The following is a 23,953-nucleotide window of genomic DNA, read 5'->3' as shown; positions in this document are numbered from 1 at the left end:
TTTTACATTGTGGATTTCTCTGGGCATATGCCCAGTAGTGGGATTGCTGGATCATATGGTAATTCTATTTTTAGTTTTTTAAGGAACCTCCATATTGTTCTCCATAGTGGCTGTATCAATTTACATTCCCACCAACAGTGCAAGAGGGTTCCCTTTTCTCCACACCCTCTCCAGCATTTGTTGTTCGTAGATTTTCTGATGAAGCCCATTCTACCTGGTATGAGGTGATACCTCATTGTAGTTTTGATGTGCATTTCTCTAATAATTAGTGATGTTGAGCAGCTTTTCATGTGCTTCTTGGCCATCTGTACGTCTTCTTTGGAGAAATGTCTATTCAGGTCTTCTGCCCATTTTTGGATTGGGTTGTTTGTTTTTTTAATATCGAGCTGCATGAGCTGTTTATATATTTTGGAGATAAATCCTTTGTCCGTTGATTTGTATGCAAATATTTTCTCCCATTCTGAGGGTTGTCTTTTCGTCTTGTTTATGGTTTCCTTTGCTGTGCAAAAGCTTTTAAGGTTCATTAGGTCCCATTTGTTTATTTTTGTTTTTATTTCCATTACTCTAGGAGGTGGATCAAAAAAGATCTTGCTGTGATTTATGTCAAAGAGTGTTCTTCCTATGTTTTCCTCTAAGAGCTTTATAGTGTCTGGTCTTACATTTAGGTCTCTAATCCATTTTGAGTTTATTTTTGTGTATGGTGCTAGGGAATGTTCAATTTCATTCTTTTACATGTAGCTGTCCAGTTTTTCCAGCACCACTTATTGAAGAGACTGTCTTTTCTGCATTGTATATCCTTGCCTCCTTTGTCATAGATTAGTTGACCATAGGTGCGTGGGTTTATCTCTGGGCTTTCTATCCTGTTCCATTGATCTATATTTCTGTTTTTGTGCCAGTACCATATTGTCTTGATTACTGTAGCTTTGTAGTATAGTCTGAAGTCAGGGAGTCTGATTCCTCCAGCTCCGTTTTTTTCCCTCAGGACTGCTTCGGCTATTCAGGGTCTTTTATGTCTCCATACATATTTTAAGATTTTTTGTTCTAGTTCTGCAAAAAATGCCATTGCTAGTTTGATAGGGATTGCATTGAATCTGTAGATTGCTTTGGGCAGTACAGTCATTTTCACAATACTGATCCTTCCAATCCAAGAACATGGTATATCTCTCCATCTGTGTGTATTATCTTTAATTTCTTTCATCAGTGTCTTATAGTTTTCTGCATACAGGTCTTTTGTCTCCCTAGGTAGGATTATTCCTAGGTATCTTATTCTTTTTGTTGCAATGGTAAATGGGAGTGTTTCCTTAATTTCTCTTTCAGATTTTTCATCATTAGTGTATAGGAATGCAAGAGATTTCTGTGCATTAATTTTGTATCCTGCTACTTTACCAAATTCATTGATTAGCTCTAGTAGTTTTCTGGTGGCATATTTAGGATTCTCTATGTGTAGTATCATGTCATCTGCAAACAGTGACAGTTTTACTTGCTCTTTTCCAATTTGTATTCCTTTTATTTCTTTTTCTTCTCTGATTGCCGAGGCTAGGACTTCCAAAAGTATGTTGAATAATAGCGGTAAGAGTGGACATCCTTGTCTTGTTCCTGATCTTAGAGGAAATGCTTTCAGTTTTTCACCACTGGGAATGATGTTTGCTGTGGGTTTGTCGTATATGGCCTTTATTATGTTGAGGTAGGTTCCCTCTATGCCCATTTTCTGGAGAGTTTTTATCATAAATGGGTGTTGAATTCTGTCAAAAGCTTTTTCTGCATCTATTGAGATGATCATATGGTTTTTATTCTTCAATTTATTAATATGGTGTATCACATTGATTGATTTGAGTATATTGAAGAATCCTTGCATCCCTGGGATAAATCCCACTTGATCATGCTGTATGATCCTTTTAATGTGCTGTTGGATTCTGTTTGCTAGTATTTTGTTGAGGATTTTTGCATCTATATTCATCAATGATATTGGTCTGTAATTTTCTTTTTTTGTAGTATCTTTGTCTGGTTTTGGTATCACGGTGATGGTGGCCTCATAGAATGAGTTTGGGAGCATTCCTTCCTCTGCAATGTTTTGGAAGAGTTTGAGAAGGTTGGGTGTTAGCTCTCCTCTAAATGTTTGATAGAATTCACCTGTGAAGCCATCTGGTCCTGGACTTTTGTTTGTTGGAAGATTTTTAATCACAGTTTCAATTTCATTACTTGTGACTGGTCTGTTCATATTTTCTGTTTCTTCCTAGTTCAGTCTTGGAAGGTTATACCTTTCTAAGAATTTGTCCATTTCTTCCAGGTTGTCCATTTTATTGGCATAGAGTTGCTTGTAGTAGTCTCTTAGGATGCTTTGTATTTCTGTGGTGTCTGTTGTAACTTCTCCTTTTTCATTTCTAATTTTACTGATTTGAGTCCTCTCCCTCTTTCTCTTGATGAGTCTGGCTAAAGGTTTATCAATTTTGTTTATCTTCTCAAAGAACCAGCTTTTAGTTTTATTGATCTTTGCTATTGTTTTCTTTGTTTCTATTTCAGTTATTTCTGCTCTGATCTTTATGATTTCTTTCCTTCTGCTAACTTTGGGTTTTGTTTGTTCTTCTTTCTCTAGTTTCTTTAGGTGTACGGTTAGATTATTTACTTGAGATTTTTCTTGTTTCTTGAGGTAGGCTTGTATAGCTATAAACTTCCCTTTTAGAACTGCTTTTGCTGCATCCCATAGGTTTTGGATCGTTGTGTTTTCATTGTCATTTGTCTCTAGGTATTTTTTGATTTCCTCTTTGATTTCTTCAGTGATCTCTTGGTTATTTAGTAACGTAGTGTTTAGCCTCGATGTGTTTGTGTTTTTACGTTTTTTCCCCCAGTAATTCATTTCTAATCTCATAGCGTTGTGGTCAGAAAAGATGCTTGATATGTTTTCAATTTTCTTAAATTTACTGAGGCTTGATTTGTGACCCAAGATGTGATCTATCCTGGGGCATGTTCCGTGCGCACATCAGAAGAAAGTGTAATCTGCTGTTTTTGGATGGAATGTCCTATAAACATCAATTAAATTTATCTGGTCTATTGTGTCATTTAAAGCTTGTTTCCTTATTTATTTTCATTTTGGATGATCTGTCCATTGGTGTGAGTGAGGTGTTAAAGTCCCCCACTATTATTGAGTTACTGTTGATTTCCTCTTTTACAGCTGTTAGCAGTTGCCTTATGTATTGAGGTGCTCCTATGTTGGGTGCAAATATATTTATAATTGTTATATCTTCTTCTTGGATTGATCCCTTGATCATTATGTAGTGTCCTTCCTTGTCTCTTGTAACATTCTTTAAAGTCTATTTTACCTGATATGAGTATTGCTACTCCTGCTGTCTTTTGATTTCCATTTGCATGGAATATCTTTTTCCATCCCCTCACTTTCAGTCTGTATGCGTCCCTAGGTCTGAAGTGGGTCTCTTGTAGACAGCATATATATGGGTCTTGTTTTTGTATCCATTCAGCAAACCTGTGTGTTTTGGTTGGAGCATTTAATCCATTCACGTTTAAGGTAATTATCGACATGTATGTTCCTATGACCATTTTCTTAATTGTTTTGGGTTTTTTTTTTTTTTTTAATTTATTATTATTATTATTAATTTTATTTATTTATTTATTTATGGCTGTGTTGGGTCTTCGTTTCTGTGCGAGGGCTTTCTCTAGTTGCGGCAAGTGGGGGCCACTCTTCATCGCGGTGCGCGGGCCTCTCACTCTCACGGCCTCTCTTGTTGCGGAGCACAGGCTCCAGACGCGCAGGCTCAGCAATTGTGGCTCACGGGCCTAGTTGCTCTGCGGCATGTGGGATCTTCCCAGACCAGGGCTCGAACCCGTGTCCCCTGCATTGGCAGGCAGATTCTCAACCACTGCGCCACCAGGGAAGCCCTTGGGTTTGTTTTTGTAGGTCCTTTTCTTCTCTTGTGTTTCCCACTTAGAGAAGTTCCTTTAGCATTTGTTGTAGAGCTGAATTCTCTTAGCTTTTGCTTGTCTGTAAAGCTTTTAATTTCTCCATCGAATCTGAATGAGATCCTTGCCGGGTAGAGTAATCTTAGTTGTACGTTCTTCCCTTTCATCACTTTAAGTATTTAAGTATATCATGCTAATGCCTTCTGACTTGTAGAGTTTCTGCTGAGAAATCAGCTGTTAACCTTATGGGAGTTCCCTTGTATTTTATTTGTTGTTTTTCCCTTGTTGCTTTCAATAATTTTTCTTTGTCTTTAATTTTTGCCAATTTGATTACTATGTGTCTCGGCGTGTTTCTCCTTGGGTTTATCCTGTATGGGACTGGCTGTGCTTCCTGGACTTAGGTGGCTACTTCCTTTCCCATGTTAGGGAAGTTTTCAACTATAATCTCTTCAAATATTTTCTTGCGTCCTTTCCTTCTCTCTTCTCCTCTGGGACCCCTATAGTGCGAATGTTGTTGTGTTTAATGTTGTCCCAGAGGTCTCTTAGGCTGTCTTCATTTCTTTTCATTCTTTTTTCTTTATTCTGTTCCACAGCAGTGAATTCCACCATTCTGTCTTCCAGGTCAGTTATCCGTTCTTCTGCCTCAGTTATTCTGCTATTGATTCCTTCTAGTGTAGTTTTCATTTCAGTTATTGTATTGTTTATCTCTGTTTGTTCTTTAATTCTTCTAGGTCTTTGTTAAACATTTCTTGCATCTTCTCGATCTTTGCCTCCATTCTTTTTCCGAGGTCCTGGATCATCTTCACTATCATTATTTTGAATTCTTTTTCTGGAAGATTGCCTATCTCCACGTCATTTAGTTGTTTTTCTGGGGTTTTATCTTGTTCCTCCATCTGGTACATAGCCCTCTGCCTTTTCATCTTGTCTATCTTCCTGTGAATGTGGTTTTTGTTCCACAGGCTGCAGGACTGTAGTTCTTTTTGCTTCTGCTGTCTGCCCTCTGGTGGATAAGGCTATCTAACCTCATACTTTTGAATTATACTTATCTGCTTGAATTTCACCAGTCCCACTTTGAGAATTTTCATCAGAAACTAAACTGCTAAATTCAGAGTTCAGGGAAAAGAATACGTCCTTACAACTGAAGTAAAATATGCTATCTTGGGAACACTAGCTCTGTTTCAGCTACAAGACTGCCCAGCATCAGCTCAGCCTAAAACAATGCTCAGAGTCCCAAAGCAAAGAAGACGGAGCTCAACGTTCCACTTTGAAGCTGTTGAGGTACAAAAGAGAGAGTTCCTGGAGATACTTTTTATTCTCAGTGAGATAGTAATGTTACAAACAACAAAAGACATTTTCTAAGGCTCACAGTGTTTGCTTAATTTATTTTTAAAATGCACACATGACCCATGCCAATGCAAACACCAACAAGGCTGGGAGGACTTTGCTGGCTCCTCAGGGTTTTCAAAAGAGAGACATCTTAATATCATTAAACGAGTCTCCTGGCAAACCCCTTCTGTACAGAATGTGCTAATCTGCCAGCGAACAGGGGCAGGTTCCTCAGTTGCCGGCCACTGCTTCCTCCTTGGTCACGAATTCTTTTGTAGCTCCTGAAGATGAACAAGAAGGTCTCTACAACCTGACACTAAGTGTATAAACTACCTTCAGAGAACAGCAAACAAACTTTGCTTCTGCCAGCAAGCCTCAGCATAGTGTGGTGTAGAAGAACACTAGACTCCAACTGGGTTCCCTGGGTTCCAGCCCATGGCCCACCCCCAATTTGCTGTGTGAATGTGAGCAAGTCACTTACAACTTCCTTATTGTTTTGTCAAATGAAGAGTATAACTAACTACAAAAGTCACAAGAGTGTCGTGAATTAAGAATAAGAATAAATGCAGTAGAGGTGTTTTGAGTAATAGCAGTTTTACATGTTAGACAGATAGCATTAAGCTCAATCCTTGGACCTCTTCTCCATCTATACCAGCAGTTTCCAAGTAGGGAAGTTTTGCCCCTGCCCCAGGGGGCATTTGGCAATGTCTGGAGGTGTTTTTGGCTCTTACACTTGGGGCTGGGGAGGTACTACTGGCATCCAGTGGGTAAAGGCCAGGGATGCTGCTGAACATCTTACAATGCATAAGATCCATACCCCACCGCCCCCCGCAGCAAAAGAAGACTCATCTGGCCTAAAATGTCAATAGTCTTACTCTGTTGGCTGAGAAAACCCTGCTTTACATAGACTCATCACTTTGTGGATTGCAGCCAGGCTCACAGCGTTAGATACCATCCACATGAAATGACTCCCAAATTTTTTATCTCCACCCAAACCCTCTCTCCTAAACTCTATATCCAATCTGGATATACAACAGCCTACTTGATACCTCCATTTGGATGCCAGTGTACCCAAAATGAATTCCTGATCTCTCCCCACCTCTACCATAGCCTTTCCTCTCTCCGTGGATGGCAATTTTACCCTTTTAGTTGCTCAGGCCAAAAACCTTGGTGTCATCATTTATTCCCTCTTATACCCTGCTTCCAACCCATTAGCAAATCCTGTTAGTTCTAGCTAACAAACCAGATCCAGACACAGACCTCTTCTACCTCTGCTGCTACCAATCTGGTCCAAAGCACCCATTCTCTTTACCTAGATGATTGCACTAACTTCCCTACTGGTCCCCTGCTTCTATCCTTGCCCTGTACTCTCCACAAGAGAGCCAGAGAGTGATCCTTTTACCCTCTGGCATGAAGTCAGGCATGAAGTCAGACCACATCACCCCTCTGCTCAAAATCCTTCAGTGGTTCCCTCTGTCCCTCAGTGCAAAAGCCCAAAGCTTTACAAAGGCCCACAAATCCTTCCATGATCTGGTTTCCATCCCCTGACTTCATTTCCCTCTACCCTGTTCCTACCCACTCTGGTCTTGAACAAATCAGGTGAACTTCCACCTCAGGACTTGTACTGACTGTAAAATATTCTTTCTCCAGATAGCCTTTGCTGAAACTAAATCTGGCTTTAAAGGGAGTTAGATCGTCCCTAAGTATGTTCTAGTTTTAAAATACTAAGTACGTTCAAAGGGAGATGTTAAATTCATTACAGAAAAATGAAAAACTCCAGAGAACTGTATCTTTTGGCCACAATCAGGAATAGACAGGTGACTTCAAGAGGTATAGGTGCTGCTGTCACAAAAGTGAGTTAATGGAAATTTCAATGTCACCAAAAATCTAAACCCAAGTGACCACGGAGGTTCTAGGGAATCTTTTCCCTTCATAGAGGCTGGAGAGAAAGGCTGATTTCTGTAGCTTCCATAGATAACAGCCTGTGGAGAGAAGGGGTTTAGCAGTAGAGAAGTCACATAATAGCTGGCCAATAATTGGCTTGATCCTCATTTGAAATGTAGCAGTGTACTACAGAAAGCATGCATGCTCTCCCTAGCCCACAGCTGTCAGCTCAGCTGATAAAAATATGTACCTGAACACTATTTGTAACTGGGAAGCAATGTAGTGGATCGTTAAGAGAGCAGGCTCAGGAGTCAAAAACAACTGGTTTTTTTCATATCCTTGTTTTACCACTTTCTAGCTGCATGACCTTGGGCATGGAACCTGTGTACCTCAAGTCTCAGCAGCTGTAAATAGGGATAATGACAGTGCCTGTATCACGGTCCTGTTGTGTGGACTAAATGAAGTAATGCATGTCAAACTGCTGCCTCTGCCTCTGGGGAACAAATACTGGGGGCTGGGAGGCAGGGAGGTGACTAGCGTTTTTTGTAATAAACTTTGTAGATCTACTTGACTCCTTAAATTACGTACATTGATAATTTTAACAATAAAAATTAAATTTAAAAAATCCTCAGCACAGTGCCTGGCACATAGTAAGTGCTTAATGAACGGTAGCTTTACAGCTCTGATTACTGCACTCCCGTGGCCCCCACCTGGGAGTAATGTGCATTTGCTACCTGTCCCTTGCCAGAGGAGAACACAAGTTGGATAGAATATCAAGTGACACAAGTTTTCCTTCCAGCTTCTCTTTGAGCCATCTTTAAACCTTTCAGGGAAAGGGTCTGCACCTGAGAATGAAGACTCAGGTTTCATGGCAGTGGGAAAGTTATACTGCCCTCTATTGCCATTAGCTCAGCTAAGGACACCAACCACCTGCCTTTGGGTCAAATTCAGTGTGCTCTGAACTGAGCAGATGTTGGGCCCATCCTTATTAAACTCATCCCTTATTATTATGTTAAACTGATTGGCTACTTCAAAGTAGATAATAAGATCCACAAGCCATTACATCCTCAGGTCCATACAGCAAAATATTTGCCTTTTCCAAACCTCTCCCTGTAACCTCTACTACATTTCTAAACCCTCACCTAAACAGAGAGAAATTAACTCTTCCATGCCTTAGTCAACACAGACAGCAGCAGGTTAGAAGAGAGTTGATTTCTGATATAATAAAAGCAGACTAACTTCTCTAGCTCCAGATCCAAAACACACTAAAGGGTGATTGTCAGAGACAGAGAGGAGGAGGAGCAGGTGCAAATGTGGGCAGGCAGGGCAGATGGTACTCGGCAGTGGCTGACGCTTGACAAGCATGAGGAACCTCTCCCAAAGATAATAACACGTTTCTCCTTCTGAACCAGCACTTGGCGGAAGTAATAACAGTGGCTCAGACTGTAACCAGTTTAAAGGAGGAGTATACGACAAACACCAGCTCCAAACTTTTTTTTTTTTTAAAAATAAGAACAAACACAAAATAAGACGCATAGTCCAAGTAACAAAATAAATGAATTTGGGATTCTTTTCAGCTCCCCCAGTGTAAATCATTACTCTTTAGAGAAAGGAAGCAAAGCATCTGGGTTGTCCTGAAGAACACCCTGGTGTCACACTCTTATTGCCAGCTGTCCTGAATAAGACCATTTAGTTGGTGTCTTATTCCTCTGTAAGGCCTTCTTAGAAAACATTGAGAAATTTTGAAAATTACTGGCAATTAAGAAAAAGAAGTACTTAATTTCAATACGACTTATTTTCTCCTTCCACACCTCTACAGATTGTTTTTTGCTACTGTACCACTGTCCGAACAGAAGCTGTCCCAGCCTCCAGAGATGAGTCACAGTTAGAACTCATGGCAAGACTAGCCTTGAGTCCATAGAGTGAACACCTACCCTACTGTGACTGTTTGTCCTCAGAGGCTCTTGGGTTAATCACATAAAAAGCGTTCATTAAAACAGCACCTAACCTTCACCAATACTTGGTCTGATTGTTCACCTGGGACAGGTCAGCCACAACTGAGCTGACAATGAGGCCAGCCAATCTTTAACAAAAGCATGGAGTCAGATTTATGAATCCTTGGAGGTCAACATATACTTGCTCACCTTTCTGACTCCCTCTGACAGCTCTCACAGAGGGAGGGCCCAGGCCCTCTGGATGTTGTGGGATGGTGCTAGGACAGGCGTTCCCACCCAGAGCTCCCCCATTCTCCCCCCACCATCCCTGCCTGTGGCACAGAGCACTGGGTCCAGAGAGCTTATGGGTTATTCAAGGGTAGCTGGGGAAGGGCTCCAGGGGTGTCCAGATCCTGGCACTGACAGATGGGCCATTATGTTGACATTCACCCAGCCCTCACATAAGGTGCATGAAGCAATCTTTTCATTTCATCCTACCAACCTTAGCAAGTTAAACTGTAACTATGGAGGCAGCAGGAAACTGTATCTGCCTATTAAAACTGTGGTCATGGGCTTCCCAGAGCATCATGTTCTTTCCCAGCCTTCAGGGCAGGCAGGGAATTTCTTTAGAGTAAATCAAATCTATTGCCAACTCAGTGATCCCTGATACCAGGGCATCAGGTACTCCTCCAACCCATCCAATAAAGATGGCACCTGGTGTGAACTGAACACACTTGCCCCAACTCTAGCGCTCTAGGGGGCTCTCATCCTTTCCACTCACTCATAAATAAAAAGGGCTATTTATTATTAACCCCACATGGTTGGTACACCCTGAGAGTTTAAAAAGTTTTTATTTTTATCAACCAGAAAAAGAAATCACTACTTTAAAGACTCAACAAACAGGGGAACTCTGCAAAAGAAAAAGATGCCACAGGCAATCCTCAGTTTACATTAGAGCCACTTATCTTATTTCAACAACCTTGATGACACTGGTCATCAACTCAGTTAACGCTTTCGCTCAACACAGCCTCCATCCCAACAGGAAGATCTAAGGAAAGCCCAGGTTCACCTACTAATACCTTTAGTAACGTGGTGCCTGGATGTGAATCCCAGCTCTGCCTCTTGCTAGCTGTGTGACACTGGGGTAAATTACTTAGCCCCTAGGAGCTTCTATTTTCTCATCAAAATATGAAGATGATACATGTAAAGTACTTGGCAGCATACCTGGCACATAGGAACGGTTAAAAAATAACTCTAGTATATACCTCATCTCGCCACTTATAGCCCTTCAGAACCTCAAGTATTCTTGCCTTTAAAAATAAATAAATCTATATTCTCAAGCCAAACACAAATGCTTAGAATCATGAATTATCTCTGCTTTAAGGTATTCATTTAAGTATAGTCCCAATTCTTTTCGAAGCCATTTGTAATTATTTCACCCAAACTTTTTCATCAAATTACTTCATCCAAAGGAACACACTGCAACCAACTGAATGTATCTCCCACTGTCCGTCACCCGTATCTCCTGACCACACATCCCTTACTCAGTATTCTGCCCTCAGCACTTCAACTGTTCTCCTACCATCATCCTTCCTGTCTTTCCAAATCTGTCCATTCTTTGAAAAGCCCTTTCCATCAACTCCACCTCTACTTCATCTCTGCCTTCTGTAACTCTAACCCCCAGCCATGCACACAAATTATACATTTTGACTGTGCTGTGCTCTACTGCCCAAATTCATACTTCACCTTGACTGAATTGTATGCGTGTTTCATCTCCCCTACTCTACTGTGAGCTGCTGGTTGGCAGGGATAACTTCTTTTATTCTTCAAGTTTCCTTACTCAATAATGTACACTGCTCTGTACACCAGTGCAGAAATGTGTTAATAAATACTGATAACTGTCTATACCCTACCCCATTTCTAATGAGCCCTAAGAGGTGGAGCTGACTCAACTTTAGCCAGAAATGCTTTCAGAGGACTTGCTTTTAAGAGGACTGCTTAACTTAAGAAGAAAAGAAGGCTCCGATTTCTCTTTGGGGTCCAAGTGCCACATTCTCAATGCATTACAGCCAACAGTCTTGTATATCATCTCCAATGAGAACCTTTTCTCTGTGGTTCTTGCAAATGCTATTTCTAAATGATTCTACAGAGTTCATGAAAAAAATCAGGTAACAAACCATGAGTTCATCAACCTCAAGAAATATCTGAACAGCCTCACCATAGCCCAGCCTTTCCGAAAAAGAGCAGCATGGCAGGACCTCAATTAAGGCTGGTAGGTAATCCATTCCGACAACCCCCACCCCACCCCGGGCCAGAGCAATGACAGACTTAAAAGGCATCAGTCCCTAAAGCCCTAAAGGAGCGAAAAACAACTAACAGGCTCACAACTCAGGAAAACGAGTGCAGTGCACTGGCCAGGAACACCAGCCCTCTCCTAAGACTACAGTGATAGCAGAGCCAGGGAGTTCACAGTTGGGTGAAGGGGCTTCCTTTACAGAAAGCACTGGAGCAACTGGTTTTGCCTCCTCCAACTCTCATCTTCCCATTACACTCAACTGTCCTAAAGTTCTCCTTCTAACAGGGCATGCTTAGCCTAGGGCCTATACCACCCAGAACAGTCATACCCTGGAGGGTTAAATTTAAGGAAGAGAAATCTAGAGCAACAGGCACTTAGTGGAAAATCTTTTGTTACAGTGTTAAGATGTGAAGTCTTTCCTCAAATATAAGCCATTTATTGCCTTGCCAATTTACTTCTCTTATATCCTGTATGAGTAACATGATTCCACACAATCCTTTATAATGACCATCCAACCAATAAATCAATCCTGTTGCGCTACTGTTGAATGCAGTCCCTCTTACTAGACCCTGTGGAGAAAGAGAATTCACATCACCAAGTTTCTTTTCTTAATTTGCCTCTGGATCTAGACCACATATAAAGCACTGGTCAGAAAAATGCCATTCTTACAACAGAGCAAGTTGTCCCTCAAATAAACATTATTTTTAAAAATTTGAGGGTGAATGCCAACACGAAGCAAGGAAAGACTTAACAGTTATACGATTATATAGGTGGGAGGCTGGGCCTAATACACCATATTATTAATCAGAGAAGAACGAACAGGAAAGTTCACAGGCCCTGCCACACAAATCACCTACAATGGTTAGCGCTTAGCATCAGGGCTTTATTCAACCTACCAAAACCAACAACCAGGAACCATAGTCACCTTGGCGGAGGAAGGTGCTGTTTAATCAGCAAGCAAAGCAAAACAGACCAAGAAATCAAACACCTAGAAGACTGTCTTAGAACAATCAGAATATTTAAAATCATGATTAACTCAACAAACAATTCTCTCACTTATTCCTCACACATGAAAAGTCAAAATATCACTTGGGCCACTCTGGGTTGTAGGTGAGGAGGTAGATGGGCCATAAGAGACTGGAAAGACATCAACAAGAAAACATGCAAACTAGGTAAATAAAGTGGAAGCCCAACAACATTTGGATAGGATACAACAACATTAGGATAAATAATTGAGCTTGTCTATTTCCTCAGGAAAAACACCCCACCCAAAACCAAAAAAACACAGTAGGAACAAATTCCAAAGGTGTGCTGTTGCTCTACACTTGGTATACATTTACATTGGAAGAATGGCTGGTGATATTTTGACTTTCTTTTGTTTTTTTTTTTAATGCTAAAGGTAAAGAACTCTGTTCTTTCAGCACCCAAACCAGAGCAGAGACAGTAGTAAATTATAAATGTGGATGGAGTAACACCCACAGGACATGGAGATGGGGGGGGGGGGGGGGGAGAAGGGGTAGGTTTTTGTGCTGTTGCATTGGCAGGAGAGCTAAGCAGTCTTAAAGAACATTCTAGGCTTCTAGGTTTGCCATGAAGGAGTATCACAAATCCCAAGGCCCACCACCTACCCCTTCTCCTCTTCTCCGAGGGCACCTACCTTACTGTAAGTCACTACTGATAAGTTGTTTGCGTGACTGCTGGGGGACAGATTTACAGAGTTCTGTGAGAGTCTATTCTCATCTTGCTCGGTTTGGTCAGGAGCAGGAGCCCATGTGTTTTTGCTGATCGAGTCGAACCCGGAACCCCCAGGGTCTTTTAAGTTGTTTTCATCTGATTGTCGGTTCTTTTGGGGAGAGGCAAACGGGTTGAAGTTTCCTTCTACCTTGCGATGTGGCTGTGTGTTGAACTCCGTTTCAAAAGATGACAGCTGCTGCGTTACTCCTAAAAGTCCACCCACCTCCACACTGAGAATGACCCAGATGACATCTGAAACAAAAAGGCAAGTCATGTCAATGCCAGGCATACCCTCAAGGCTCAAAGCAGCCATCACAGAGAACCCCAAACACCACCCAAACCATAAGAAGAAATGTTCCTCTACATGCTAGTTTAGAAGCTTACTGACAAAGTTATCCAGTACATTTGCATTGCATGCAGTTCTACATTTTTGGTAACGTCAAATTCATACTCTAGTACAAATTCAGCAGAGGTCTGTGGCGAGACCCATGAAACTATCTGTAAAAAGGTTACTAGTTGATTTTGATGCATAACCATATTTTGGAAATCATTACTCCAGAGGAACAATGATCAATATATAGAAACCCAAAAGCTATTTTTCCAGAATTACAAGCTCTTTGTGGTTTTTGCTTTATTTTGTACATGGTTAACTCAGAAAACTCAGGGCAGGCATAACTCTTGAGTCAAAAAAAATGCTTATAATTACTAAAACTGCACCTTATCAACCACCCCTCCCCCCACTTTGGGGCAATTTAGAGTGACCTGCCCAAACTAGGACAACTGAGAGTAAAAGAGGGCGTTATTAGTTACACCAGGACACAGGTGTAAGCCAGCACTAATCCTGACATATTAGAACAGATACCACCCTGGCTATTTTCACCATCTATGTGTTCAAAAGGTAACAAAATTTAGTATGCCTGAGACTTTCTATTGATAAAATAATCCAATTTAATACCAACTTTGCCTTTCTGTCAGATAGGGAAACCCTACCATCTACATTGAAACCATAAGAGATTTGTTTTAAAAGATGCACCATAGGACTTTTGGTCATAATTCAGTTCTTTATTTCCTCAACTGTCAAAGCCATGGGTTCAAAAAGAAATGAATAAAGTAAGCGGCACTTCAATTTGATGTTCAGCACCTCAATTCAGAGAACAGTGGCATCTACTTTCCTGATGGAAGGTTTTCAAAAAGCAAGCTATAGAAAGGCCAAGAAGCTTTTAAGTGTGAACCTTGTTGAAAACAAATATGAAAAATTGTTCAGGCTCCTAAATAAGTGGTATAAGGTTGATAGGAAAAGGCAGATAAAACTTCATCAGTTAGCTACATGGCAATACAGTAGTCCCCTTTACCCATGATTCACTTTTCATGGTTTCAGTTACCCATGTCAATGGTGGTCCAAAAATATTAAATGGACAGTGCCAGAAGTAAACAATTCCTAAGTTTTACATTGCACACTGTTCTGAGTAGTGTGATGAAATCTCTCACTGTCCTGCTCCATCCTATCTGGATGTGAATCATCCCTTTGTCCATCGTATCCACGCTATATACGCTATCTGCTCGTTAGTCACTTAGTAGCCATCTGGGTTATCAGATCGACAATCACAATCAGGTACAGCACTGCTTGTATTCAAGTAACCCTTATGGTACTTAATAATGGCCCCAAAGCACAAGAGAACCGATGCTGGCACTTCAGATACGCCAAAGAGAAGCCGTAAAGTGCTTCAAGTGAAAAGGTGAAAGTTCTCAACTGAATAAGGAAAGAAAAAAATCATATGCTAAATAAGGCTGCTAAAACCTATGGTAACAAATCTTCTATCCATCAAGTTGTGAAGAAGGAAAAAGGAAACCTGTGCCAGTTTTGCTGTCGCACTTCAAACTGCAAAACTGAGAGCCACAGTGAGTGATAAGTACTTAGTTAAGATGGAAAAGGCATTAAATTTGGACAATAAGATATTTTGAGAGAGAGAGAGAGACCACATTCACATAACTTTGATTACAGTATATTGTTATAACTGTTCAACTGAATTATTAGTTATTGTTGTTAATCTCTTACTGTGCCTAATTTGTAAATAAGGCTTTATCATAGGTAGGTATGTATAGGAAAAAACACAGTATATATAGAGTTCAGTACTGTCTGTGGTTTCAACATCCATACTAGGGGTCTCGGAGCATATGCCCCACAGATAAGTGGGGGACTACTGTATAATATATAAGCCTAGAACAAAGAGACTAAAAAGGAAATTGAAGGAAACTAAGGAAAACTCTCTTGGGCTGCGTTTGTTCTCAATTTTCAATCTGGGTTCTACAGCTGAGGAAGGGGATCTTAAGTGTCAGATAGCCATAAATACTCGATTTAAGGTTAGTGATTTGGAAGCTGTATTAAGAACTTGGTTGTATCCAAACAGCTATGAGCCAAAACCTCAGTAAGCAGAGATGCAGTGACATCTACTGTTCACTTCTATAATGAGCAACTCTTTTTATCTCTTGTGAAGAGGAAGCTAAAGCCACTACGAACACTAGTATGGATCACAGGAATGGGAATCCATCCCAGACACACTTACCATTAAAGCAAATGTGAATCTTTACGTAAACTAGTATCATAAAAGTTCAACCTGGGCTTCCCTGGTGGCGCAGTGGTTAAGAATCCGCCTGCCAATGCAGGAGACACGGGTTCAAGCCCTGGTCCAGGAAGATACTACATACCACAGAGCAACTAACCCTGTGCGCCACAACTACTGAGCCTGCCAGCCACAACTACTGAAGCCCGTGCACCTAGAGCCCAGGCTCCACAACAAGAGAAGCCACCTCAGTGAGAAGCCCGCGCACCGCAACAAAGAGGAGCTCCTGCTCGCCACAACTAGAGAAAGCCCACGCACAGCAACGAAGACCCAACACAGCCAAAAATAAATAAAAATAAAAATAAAAATAAAAATAAAAAAATTTATTAAAAAAAAAAAAGAAAGTTCAACCTGCTGATTTAACACTGTAAACAAAGACAGGCAGAGTACCATTTCACTTAGAAATCTGTAACAGTGCCAGTAATGGTGGGTCAGATGACTTTCATTCAAGACTTGCTCAATCTCATAAACCAATATGATATGGGCCTTAAAAAACAATTCAATGGCAGGCAGCCTGAGGGAGACTCATTCTGTGCTCTCTTATTCTAGGCTTTCTAACCAAAGGCAACATTCCTTCACTCTACTATTCATTTCTTCCAAGCGGATATGCCTTGTCTTACAGTACATTAATTCCTACTTTTATCTTCCACCCATCTGTTTTCCAAAATCCTTTTGTAAGTACATGGTATGTTTAGCATACTCAGCTATAGGTAATAGGCTTTGTTCTCTTAGCTCAGGAAACTAAATGCTTATGAGAAAGGACAGACTGTTCTGAAGGCTGTTAGCATACGAGACTAATGACATTTCCCCCCTGGCTTTGAGAACTAAAGCTTCTTTAATACAACTCACTGGGCCTTATCATACTTAAAGCCACCACACTCTCTTCACTTTGGCTATTTTTCTGCACTGTTCACAGATTCTACATAGTAGCTGTAAAAGGAATGTCACTTAAGAAGTCACTGATTTATAAACACCAATAATTAAAATTCCAGTTCTGATCCTCCGAAGTTACTATCATGATGGGTCATTATGAACAGTACACCATGCCTTCTACATGGTACTATCTGAGCCCTCCAGGTACTACCTATAGACCTCACATTTTGGAACGTGTTCATCCCACACATAGTGTGTGTGGGTTTCTTTTAATCAAACAATAAAAAGGATGAAGATGAGCCCAATAAGCTTATTTCAGAGGTTGACCATTTCCAATTCTTGCCAGAACACCTTAATTACTAAGATTAAAACTGCCAGCCAGATATTTCACTATTGCTGATGACAAAATCACAGCTGTAAGGAATATCAGAGGTCATCTAACGGAACTGCTTCACTTTCTAGATGAAGGATCTGAGGTCTGGAGGTAGAAGTGATGGGCCTAAGATCAGACTTCAAGTTAGAAGTTGACCATGATGATGACCAAGAACTTCCAGCTCTTAGCATAGCTTTTTAAACCCACACTTGTTTCTTCCCAACAGGAATTTGGGAAGCCAAGTGCCCAGGGAACGAAACCTATAGTTAAGTCAGTCCCATTTTAGTATCTTTACTGACAGACATATGAAATAAGAATGGTGTCCTAGAAAAGTAGCCAAGAAAGTAAAACCAAGTGCCAAGCCTACACAGTCAGGGCTTAGTAAGCCAATGGAGAAACCAATTTTAGAATGTCTTGCCTTAAAGTAATTTTTTAAAAGCACCTGAGCCAGAACTTTGGAGCTAGAGGTACTGTAAATATTATTTCATTCAACTTGTCCTTTTTACATATGATAAAACCTTTAATAATAAGTATAAACCTTATTAATAATAAGTATAAATTTCCTTTTGTAGAAATGTGTAATAAATTACTGAAGAGAGAACATAACCTTTTATTTCTTAAGTTTAGACTATGAGAAGTGTAGAGTAAAAGGAAAATATTTTACTTTGAGCCCAAGTCCATAATCTTAATCAATCATGCTGACATACAAAGACATCTCAGATTATGGTAAGAATATTAAAAACATTTGCATATATCTATGCAAATGGGTCATGGGTCAAATCACATCATAATAAATATAAACAAGCACCTATGATTTGTCCACTAAAATAGAACTGTTAAAAACAGTATAATATTAGAACTGGTAAATTTGTTTCTTGTGGGAATATAGGTTACAATATATGTACAGTACAGGTACAGGTATACTGGGTTGAACAAATAAGTAAATGGATGGTGAGAGCAAGGTTTTTCGTTATCAAAGAAGGATATTACAGTAAAGCAAGCAAAGAAGGAATTCTAAAATAAACCCTGTGGTACTGGATTAAAGCCAGAGACATCAATATAAACGAAACACAGAAACAATTATAGATATGTCTGTATGCAAAGGTTAGTATGTATACATATATTATCTAGCTCTATCTGCTAAGATGGCCTAGAAGTAATGATACCCCTGTAGCAATGAACATACCTAGTGCTCAGTAGTTTCTAAATACTACTCTCCAATAAAAAGAACAAGGGCTTCTTGGAGAAATGGCTGATTCTAGGGCTGGGGCATGGAAAATATAAGAAAAGCCTGGAACATCTTGTTGTACCAGAAAGTAAGGAAGTGGTCAAAACACAAAAGGATAGGGGCAGGTTACAGGGATACAGGAGCCACCTGAAAGATCTCCCTCTGGAGCTGGAACAATCTGGGCAACAAAATAAATAATGTAGCACTGGATTGTAACTCCAACTATAAAATAAATATACATGAGTATATTTATTAACTATGAGTCCATAGTTATATAAATAAATGAAGAAATGACAAACTTCCTTACAAAGAATTCCAAATAATATATAAAGATACTCTCCCTTCCAAGAGGTGGAGCTTAATTCTATACACCCCCCAGGGACTTCGCTGGTGGTTCAGTGGGTAACACTCTGCGCTCCCAGTGCAGGGGGCCCGGGTTCAATCCCTGGTCGGGGAACTAGATCCCACATGCATGCCGAGACTAAGAGTTCTCATGCCGCAACTAAAAGGAGCTCGCATGTTGCAAGACCCGGCAGGACATAAATAAATAAATATTTTAAAAAATAACAAAATTCTACACACCCTCCAATCCACTCTATCTTAGTGATAGAGTAGGGAAAGAGAAAAGGAGTAACTTTACAGTGGAGAAACTGGCAAACTACTCAACCTAGTGACCAAGGTTAATATCACCAGTGATGTTATGCAAATATCAAGTACCCTCCACCCCCACAGGGCACTTCACCTTCACAGTATTCTTCCCCAAACCCATAACATCAGTCTAACCATGTGGAAAACATCAGATAAGCTCAGATTGGGGGACATTATAAAGCAGGGGTCCCCAACCCCCAGGCCACAGACTGGTACCTGTCCATGGCCTATTAGGAACTGGGCTGCACAGCAGGAGGTGATTGGCAGGTGAGCAAGCGAAGCTTCATCTGTATTTACAGCCACTCCCCGTCGCTCGCATTACAGCCTGAGCTCCGCCTCCTGTCAGGTCAGAGGCAGCATTAGATTCTCAGAGGAGTGCGAACCTTACTGTGAACTGCACATGCAAGGGATCTAGGTTGTGCGCTCCTTATGAGAATCTAATGCCTGATGATCTGAGGTGGAGCTGAGGCGGTGATGCTAGAGCTGGGGATTGGCTGCAAATACAGATTATCATTAGCAGAGAGGTTTGAATGCACAGAGACCATAATAAATCAACTGCTTGCAGACTCATATCAAAACCCTATCAGTGAGTGGCAAGTGAAAACAAGCTCAGGGCTCCCACTGATTCTGCATTATGGTGAGTTGTATAATTATTTCATTATATATTACAATGTAATAATAACAGAAATAAAGTGCATAATAAATGTAATGTTCTTGAATCATCCCAAAACCACAGCCCCCCCAGTCCGTGGAAAAATTGTCTTCCACAAAACTGGTCCCTGGTGCCAAAAAGGTTGAGGTCCGCTGTTATAAAGGATACTTTATATAAAGGATACTTGCCAGTATTCCTCAAAACTATCAGGGGTCCTGAAAAACACAGAAAAGACTGAGAAATTGTCACAGACCAGAGGAGACTGGGAGACATGACAACTAAGTGCGATATGGGACCCTAGACTGGTTTCTGGAACAGAAGAGTCCTGAGTGGAAAAACTGATGAAATCTAAATAAAGTTTGCAGTTGAGTTCATAGTAATGTACCAATGTTGATGTCTTCATTCTAGCAAGTGTGCCATGATTATGTAAGATGCTAACAATGGGGGAAACTGGGTATATGGGAACTCTGTATCACCTCTGAAAGTTTACTGTAAATCTAAAATTGTTCCAAAGTAAAGTTTACTAAAAGAAATTAGTATAGCATTAAAAAAGTGTACTTTCGGGCTTCCCTGGTGGCGCAGTGGTTGGGACTCTGCCTGCCAATGCAGGGGACACGGGTTCGAGCCCTGGTCTGGGAGGATCCCACGTGCCGCGGAGCAGCTGGGCCCGTGAGCCACAACTACTGAGCCTGTGCGTCTGGAGCCTGTGCTCCGAAACAAGAGAGGCCGCAACAGTGAGAGGCCCGCGCACTGCGATGAAGAGTGGCCCCCACTCGCCACAACTAGAGAAAGCCCTCGCACAGAAACGAAGACCCAACACAGCCAAAAATAAAATTAAAAAAAAAAAAAAAATTAAAAAAAAAAAAAAAAAAAAAAAGTGTACTTTCAAACACTAAGAGGTAAAGTTGTAAAGGAGCCAACACAAACAATTCTCTCTGTAGTGAACTGACTATAAAGGAGAGTGCTTTGATCTAGCAGGGGGTAGAACAAGGTTGTAGCAGGGCAGGCAGGAGGGGCCGTCACGCGCTCAATTCTTCAGAGGCCTCAAAAAGACCACATCACCAACTGGACACACGAGTCATCCCCATCTGCAGGGAGATCTTGCCCTTCTAGTGCAACCCCTTCTCAGCAGTGCAGTAAGGACATTAACAGTCTTCAAACAGGGGGAACAGCAAAGACGGCACAAATGAACCATCTTGATGTGGATGTTTGGCTGAAGCTGCCTGACTAGTTCCAGAGCCTGCCTCTGGCCCACAGAAGATGCAAATGGAAGCCACAAAAAGCAAGCAATAAACTGCCACATTAATAGGTTCCACTTGGTGTGGGTTTCCGAAGGGGAAAGGGTAGGGGACTCGGGAAAGCACCACCTTCAAAAATCCAGTTTACAAGGACACCTCAAAGTAATTCCCACTGTGGCTAGGAATGAAATCTTATAGGCTTCTGATCTCTAGAGCAACTACCTTGGGCTCATCCCTAAGAGCTGTAAGAGCACCAGGAGACACAGGCTAGCTTTAGCCTGCATGTACCTACAAGATTACCAGGGAGGCCACTTCTAGATTTGGAGGTTGCGAATTCAAATCCTTCCTAAAGCTCAACTCATCTTCATAGCACAACAGGAACCCCACATTTCCCCTGAGAATTAAGAAACAACTTGGGCCTGCAGAGGTAAACAGGCTCTAGTCAGCTGCTGGGCTACAAGCTACGGGCTCACATTTCATTTCTAGAGGAGGAAGGCTGGATATGTGCTGCCTCGCTTCAGTGAGAGAGGCTTGAAAGGAGAGAGTCTGAGCACTGGTAAACTAGTGGCCTGAAACATGCCCCGACAGTAAGTAGTGCAAAGGTCAACATTATGAGTATCTCCTCATCTTTGTGTCTGTCTCTTCCCAGTCTCAACTTCCAGTCCGTTTTTCTACACTGTTTACTCAACACATGCCTGGCTCTCACGACACCTGCCCAGGCACTCAGATACTTTCACTATCTATGAACACAACACCTACCTCAGCATCTATGCGGGAAGATGGGACAGCCAGACTCCAGTTCATTAGCTCCTCAGAGGACAACTCCTGATCTCTGGGGCTCAGGCCCCATCTACAGCAGAGTGACTGTTGAAGGGCTGCCTCTACTCAGCTCTGCTTCCCTACCCATTCTCACTCCCCACCCCATCTTGCCACAGTGTGCATTAAATACTTATTCCTTAGTTTCATATTATTCTCAGGAATTTCATTTTAAAGTGCAAATGCCCCCTAAAAGATCATATTAAGCTACATTAACACCATTATCAGATCAACCAATGGGCACAAGTTCACAAAGGGGAGAAGATAAAGAGAAGCCTAGGAAAGAGCACTGGAAGCCTGGATGAGACAAGACAGTGAGGAGTCCCCAGTGCCCATAATAGGAAGAGGGGCTCAGAAAGAAAAGCAGAAATGGCAACAAAAAAGAGACTACTCCTCTTCACAATTTTTTCAAATCATGCCCTATTTAATAATCATGAGGGACTTCCCTGGTGGCACAGTGGTTAAGAATCCGCCTGCCAATGCAGGGGACACGGGTTCAATCCCTGGTCCAGGAAGATCCCACATGCCGCGGAGCAACTAAGCCCTTGTACCACAACTACTGAGCCTGCGCTCTAGAGCCCGCGAGCCACAACTACTGAGCCCGCGCGCCACAACTAATGAGCCCGTGCACCGACAGCCCGTGCTCCGCAGCAAGAGAAGCACCCGCACCGCAATGAAGACCCAATGCAGACAAAAATAAAAATTAAAAAAAAAACAAAAACATGAGCTTTTGCCTTAACTTGTGTGTGTGGCGGGGGTAGGGGGGGCAGGTAATCGCAATCATTTAATCACTTATTTACTTCAGGTCTGAGGAAATAAGGATCCCTACTTCCCAAACCCAGTAAAATCAGTGCCGTGAAACAAAGAGTGAAAACATGTCTGAGACAAAAGATGAAAATCAGCTCAGAATGGGGAAAAAAACCAAAATTGCCATTAATCAGGCTGGGAGGACACAGATAAAGGCAGGTACAAAGATAATAGGAAACACTATTTCTCCCAAGGTCATACAGCAGCTGTAAAATGCTATAATGACCCTCTCTTTGAATGCCTACTGCTTTCTTACCAACGACGCCCCCAGACCAGCTTTGTTACAGCCATCTATTACTAAGGATACCCAACTGCCACCCACGATAGCACCCAAGCCCTAATTAATCCTCACTTCTAGTCCTGCCTCAGAAACAGCAGCTAATCCAAAATTGATCCCACTTCCCTAGAGCCTCCTGAGAATCCTTCAGCAGGAACCCAACCTTACAGAAGCTGCTTCCCTCCTCCCTCTTACTGCACGGCATCCCACAGGTCACCTGGAGTGCCTTCCCTCACCACATATGTCTATCTGGTTTTGTCAGACTACAGGTTTGTTTCAGGTGATCTCTGAACCCAGACGCCTTCCTCTCTTCCCCCTCCCAGCCTCAACTCCTAGAAGCAGAGACTCCACCCCTTCCTACCAGTCTTCCCTTTCTGTACAACTGCCCTCTCCCCACCAGCTGATAACATAAGGAAACAGGAGTGAATTCAATGATAAGGAGGTCAAATAAAGAAAGAGAAGGAGCAGCCCCAAGAATAAAGAAAAACCAGGAGTATATAGTATTCTAGAAGCCTAATGACAAAAGCGTTTCAAGGGAAACAGAGTTATTAAGTGGGTCCAATGCAGCTAATAAATCAAGTAACTTGAAAACTGAGAACAAAGCACTGGATGTAGTATCATGCAGGTCACTGGTGATTTTGAAAAGAGCAGCAGTTTTAGTGGAGTGGTAGGGACAGAAGCCTGAACGGAAAAAATTCGACGAGGAAACAGGAGGTGGAGATAGCCATTACTGATACTAAATGTTTGAAGGACTTCTGCTATGAAAGAGAGCAGAGAAATGGGGAAGAAGCTGGAGGAGGAAAATTAATAATATTACATTATATGTAACAGCAAGAAATTTTTTTTTATCAATCCAATCTATAGTTATTGTTTCAAGGCATGTAAAATAATAATGTGTGCCAATATTACATCTCCAAAGGATTTAAAAAAATTTTTTTTATTTTATATTGGAAGAAGTTTAAAATAACTCAAATGTCCATCAGTGAGGACTAAGCTAGAAAAATGAAGACATATCTACCTGAGGGGATACGCCACAGCCATAAAAAGGAATGAATATTTCTACAGTGATCTCTAGAATATAATTATGAAGTGAAAAAAAGTAAGATGCAGATCAATATCTATAGTTATGACACTTCTTTGTAAGAAAAAGGACACATTTATATACATTTGCTGGTGTCTGCAAAACAAAACAAAATGCAACACTGAATGGATAATCTATAAATGAATAAATAAAAATGAGTACCTATAAGAGGAGGAAGGTACTATCTGAAGGGGACAGAACGGGAGGGAGACCTTTCTAAATATATCATTCCTAAATTGAGACTTAGGATCAC

The 23,953-nt window shown here is 41.3% G+C and overlaps 1 protein-coding gene across 2 annotated transcripts in view; it reads right to left on the bottom strand.

Annotated features, from left to right (window-relative positions):
- Positions 1-23,953, bottom strand: part of ILRUN (inflammation and lipid regulator with UBA-like and NBR1-like domains) — a 113,342-nt gene that overhangs the window by 8,843 nt on the left and 80,546 nt on the right. The window contains exon 4 of one of the 2 annotated variants that reach the window (XM_036868438.1): positions 13,010-13,338. In XM_036868438.1, coding sequence (XP_036724333.1) covers positions 13,010-13,338 — 329 coding nt within the window. The remainder of the gene's footprint in view (positions 1-13,009; positions 13,339-23,953) is intronic. The other variant, XM_036868439.1, reaches the window with a different exon arrangement.

The sequence above is a fragment of the Balaenoptera musculus genome, chromosome 11 (genome assembly GCF_009873245.2).
Source record: "Balaenoptera musculus isolate JJ_BM4_2016_0621 chromosome 11, mBalMus1.pri.v3, whole genome shotgun sequence".
Taxonomy (NCBI): Eukaryota; Metazoa; Chordata; class Mammalia; order Artiodactyla; family Balaenopteridae; genus Balaenoptera; species Balaenoptera musculus.
The sequence above is the reverse complement of the archived record's forward strand: the minus strand, read 5'-3'. Positions and strand labels throughout refer to the sequence as shown.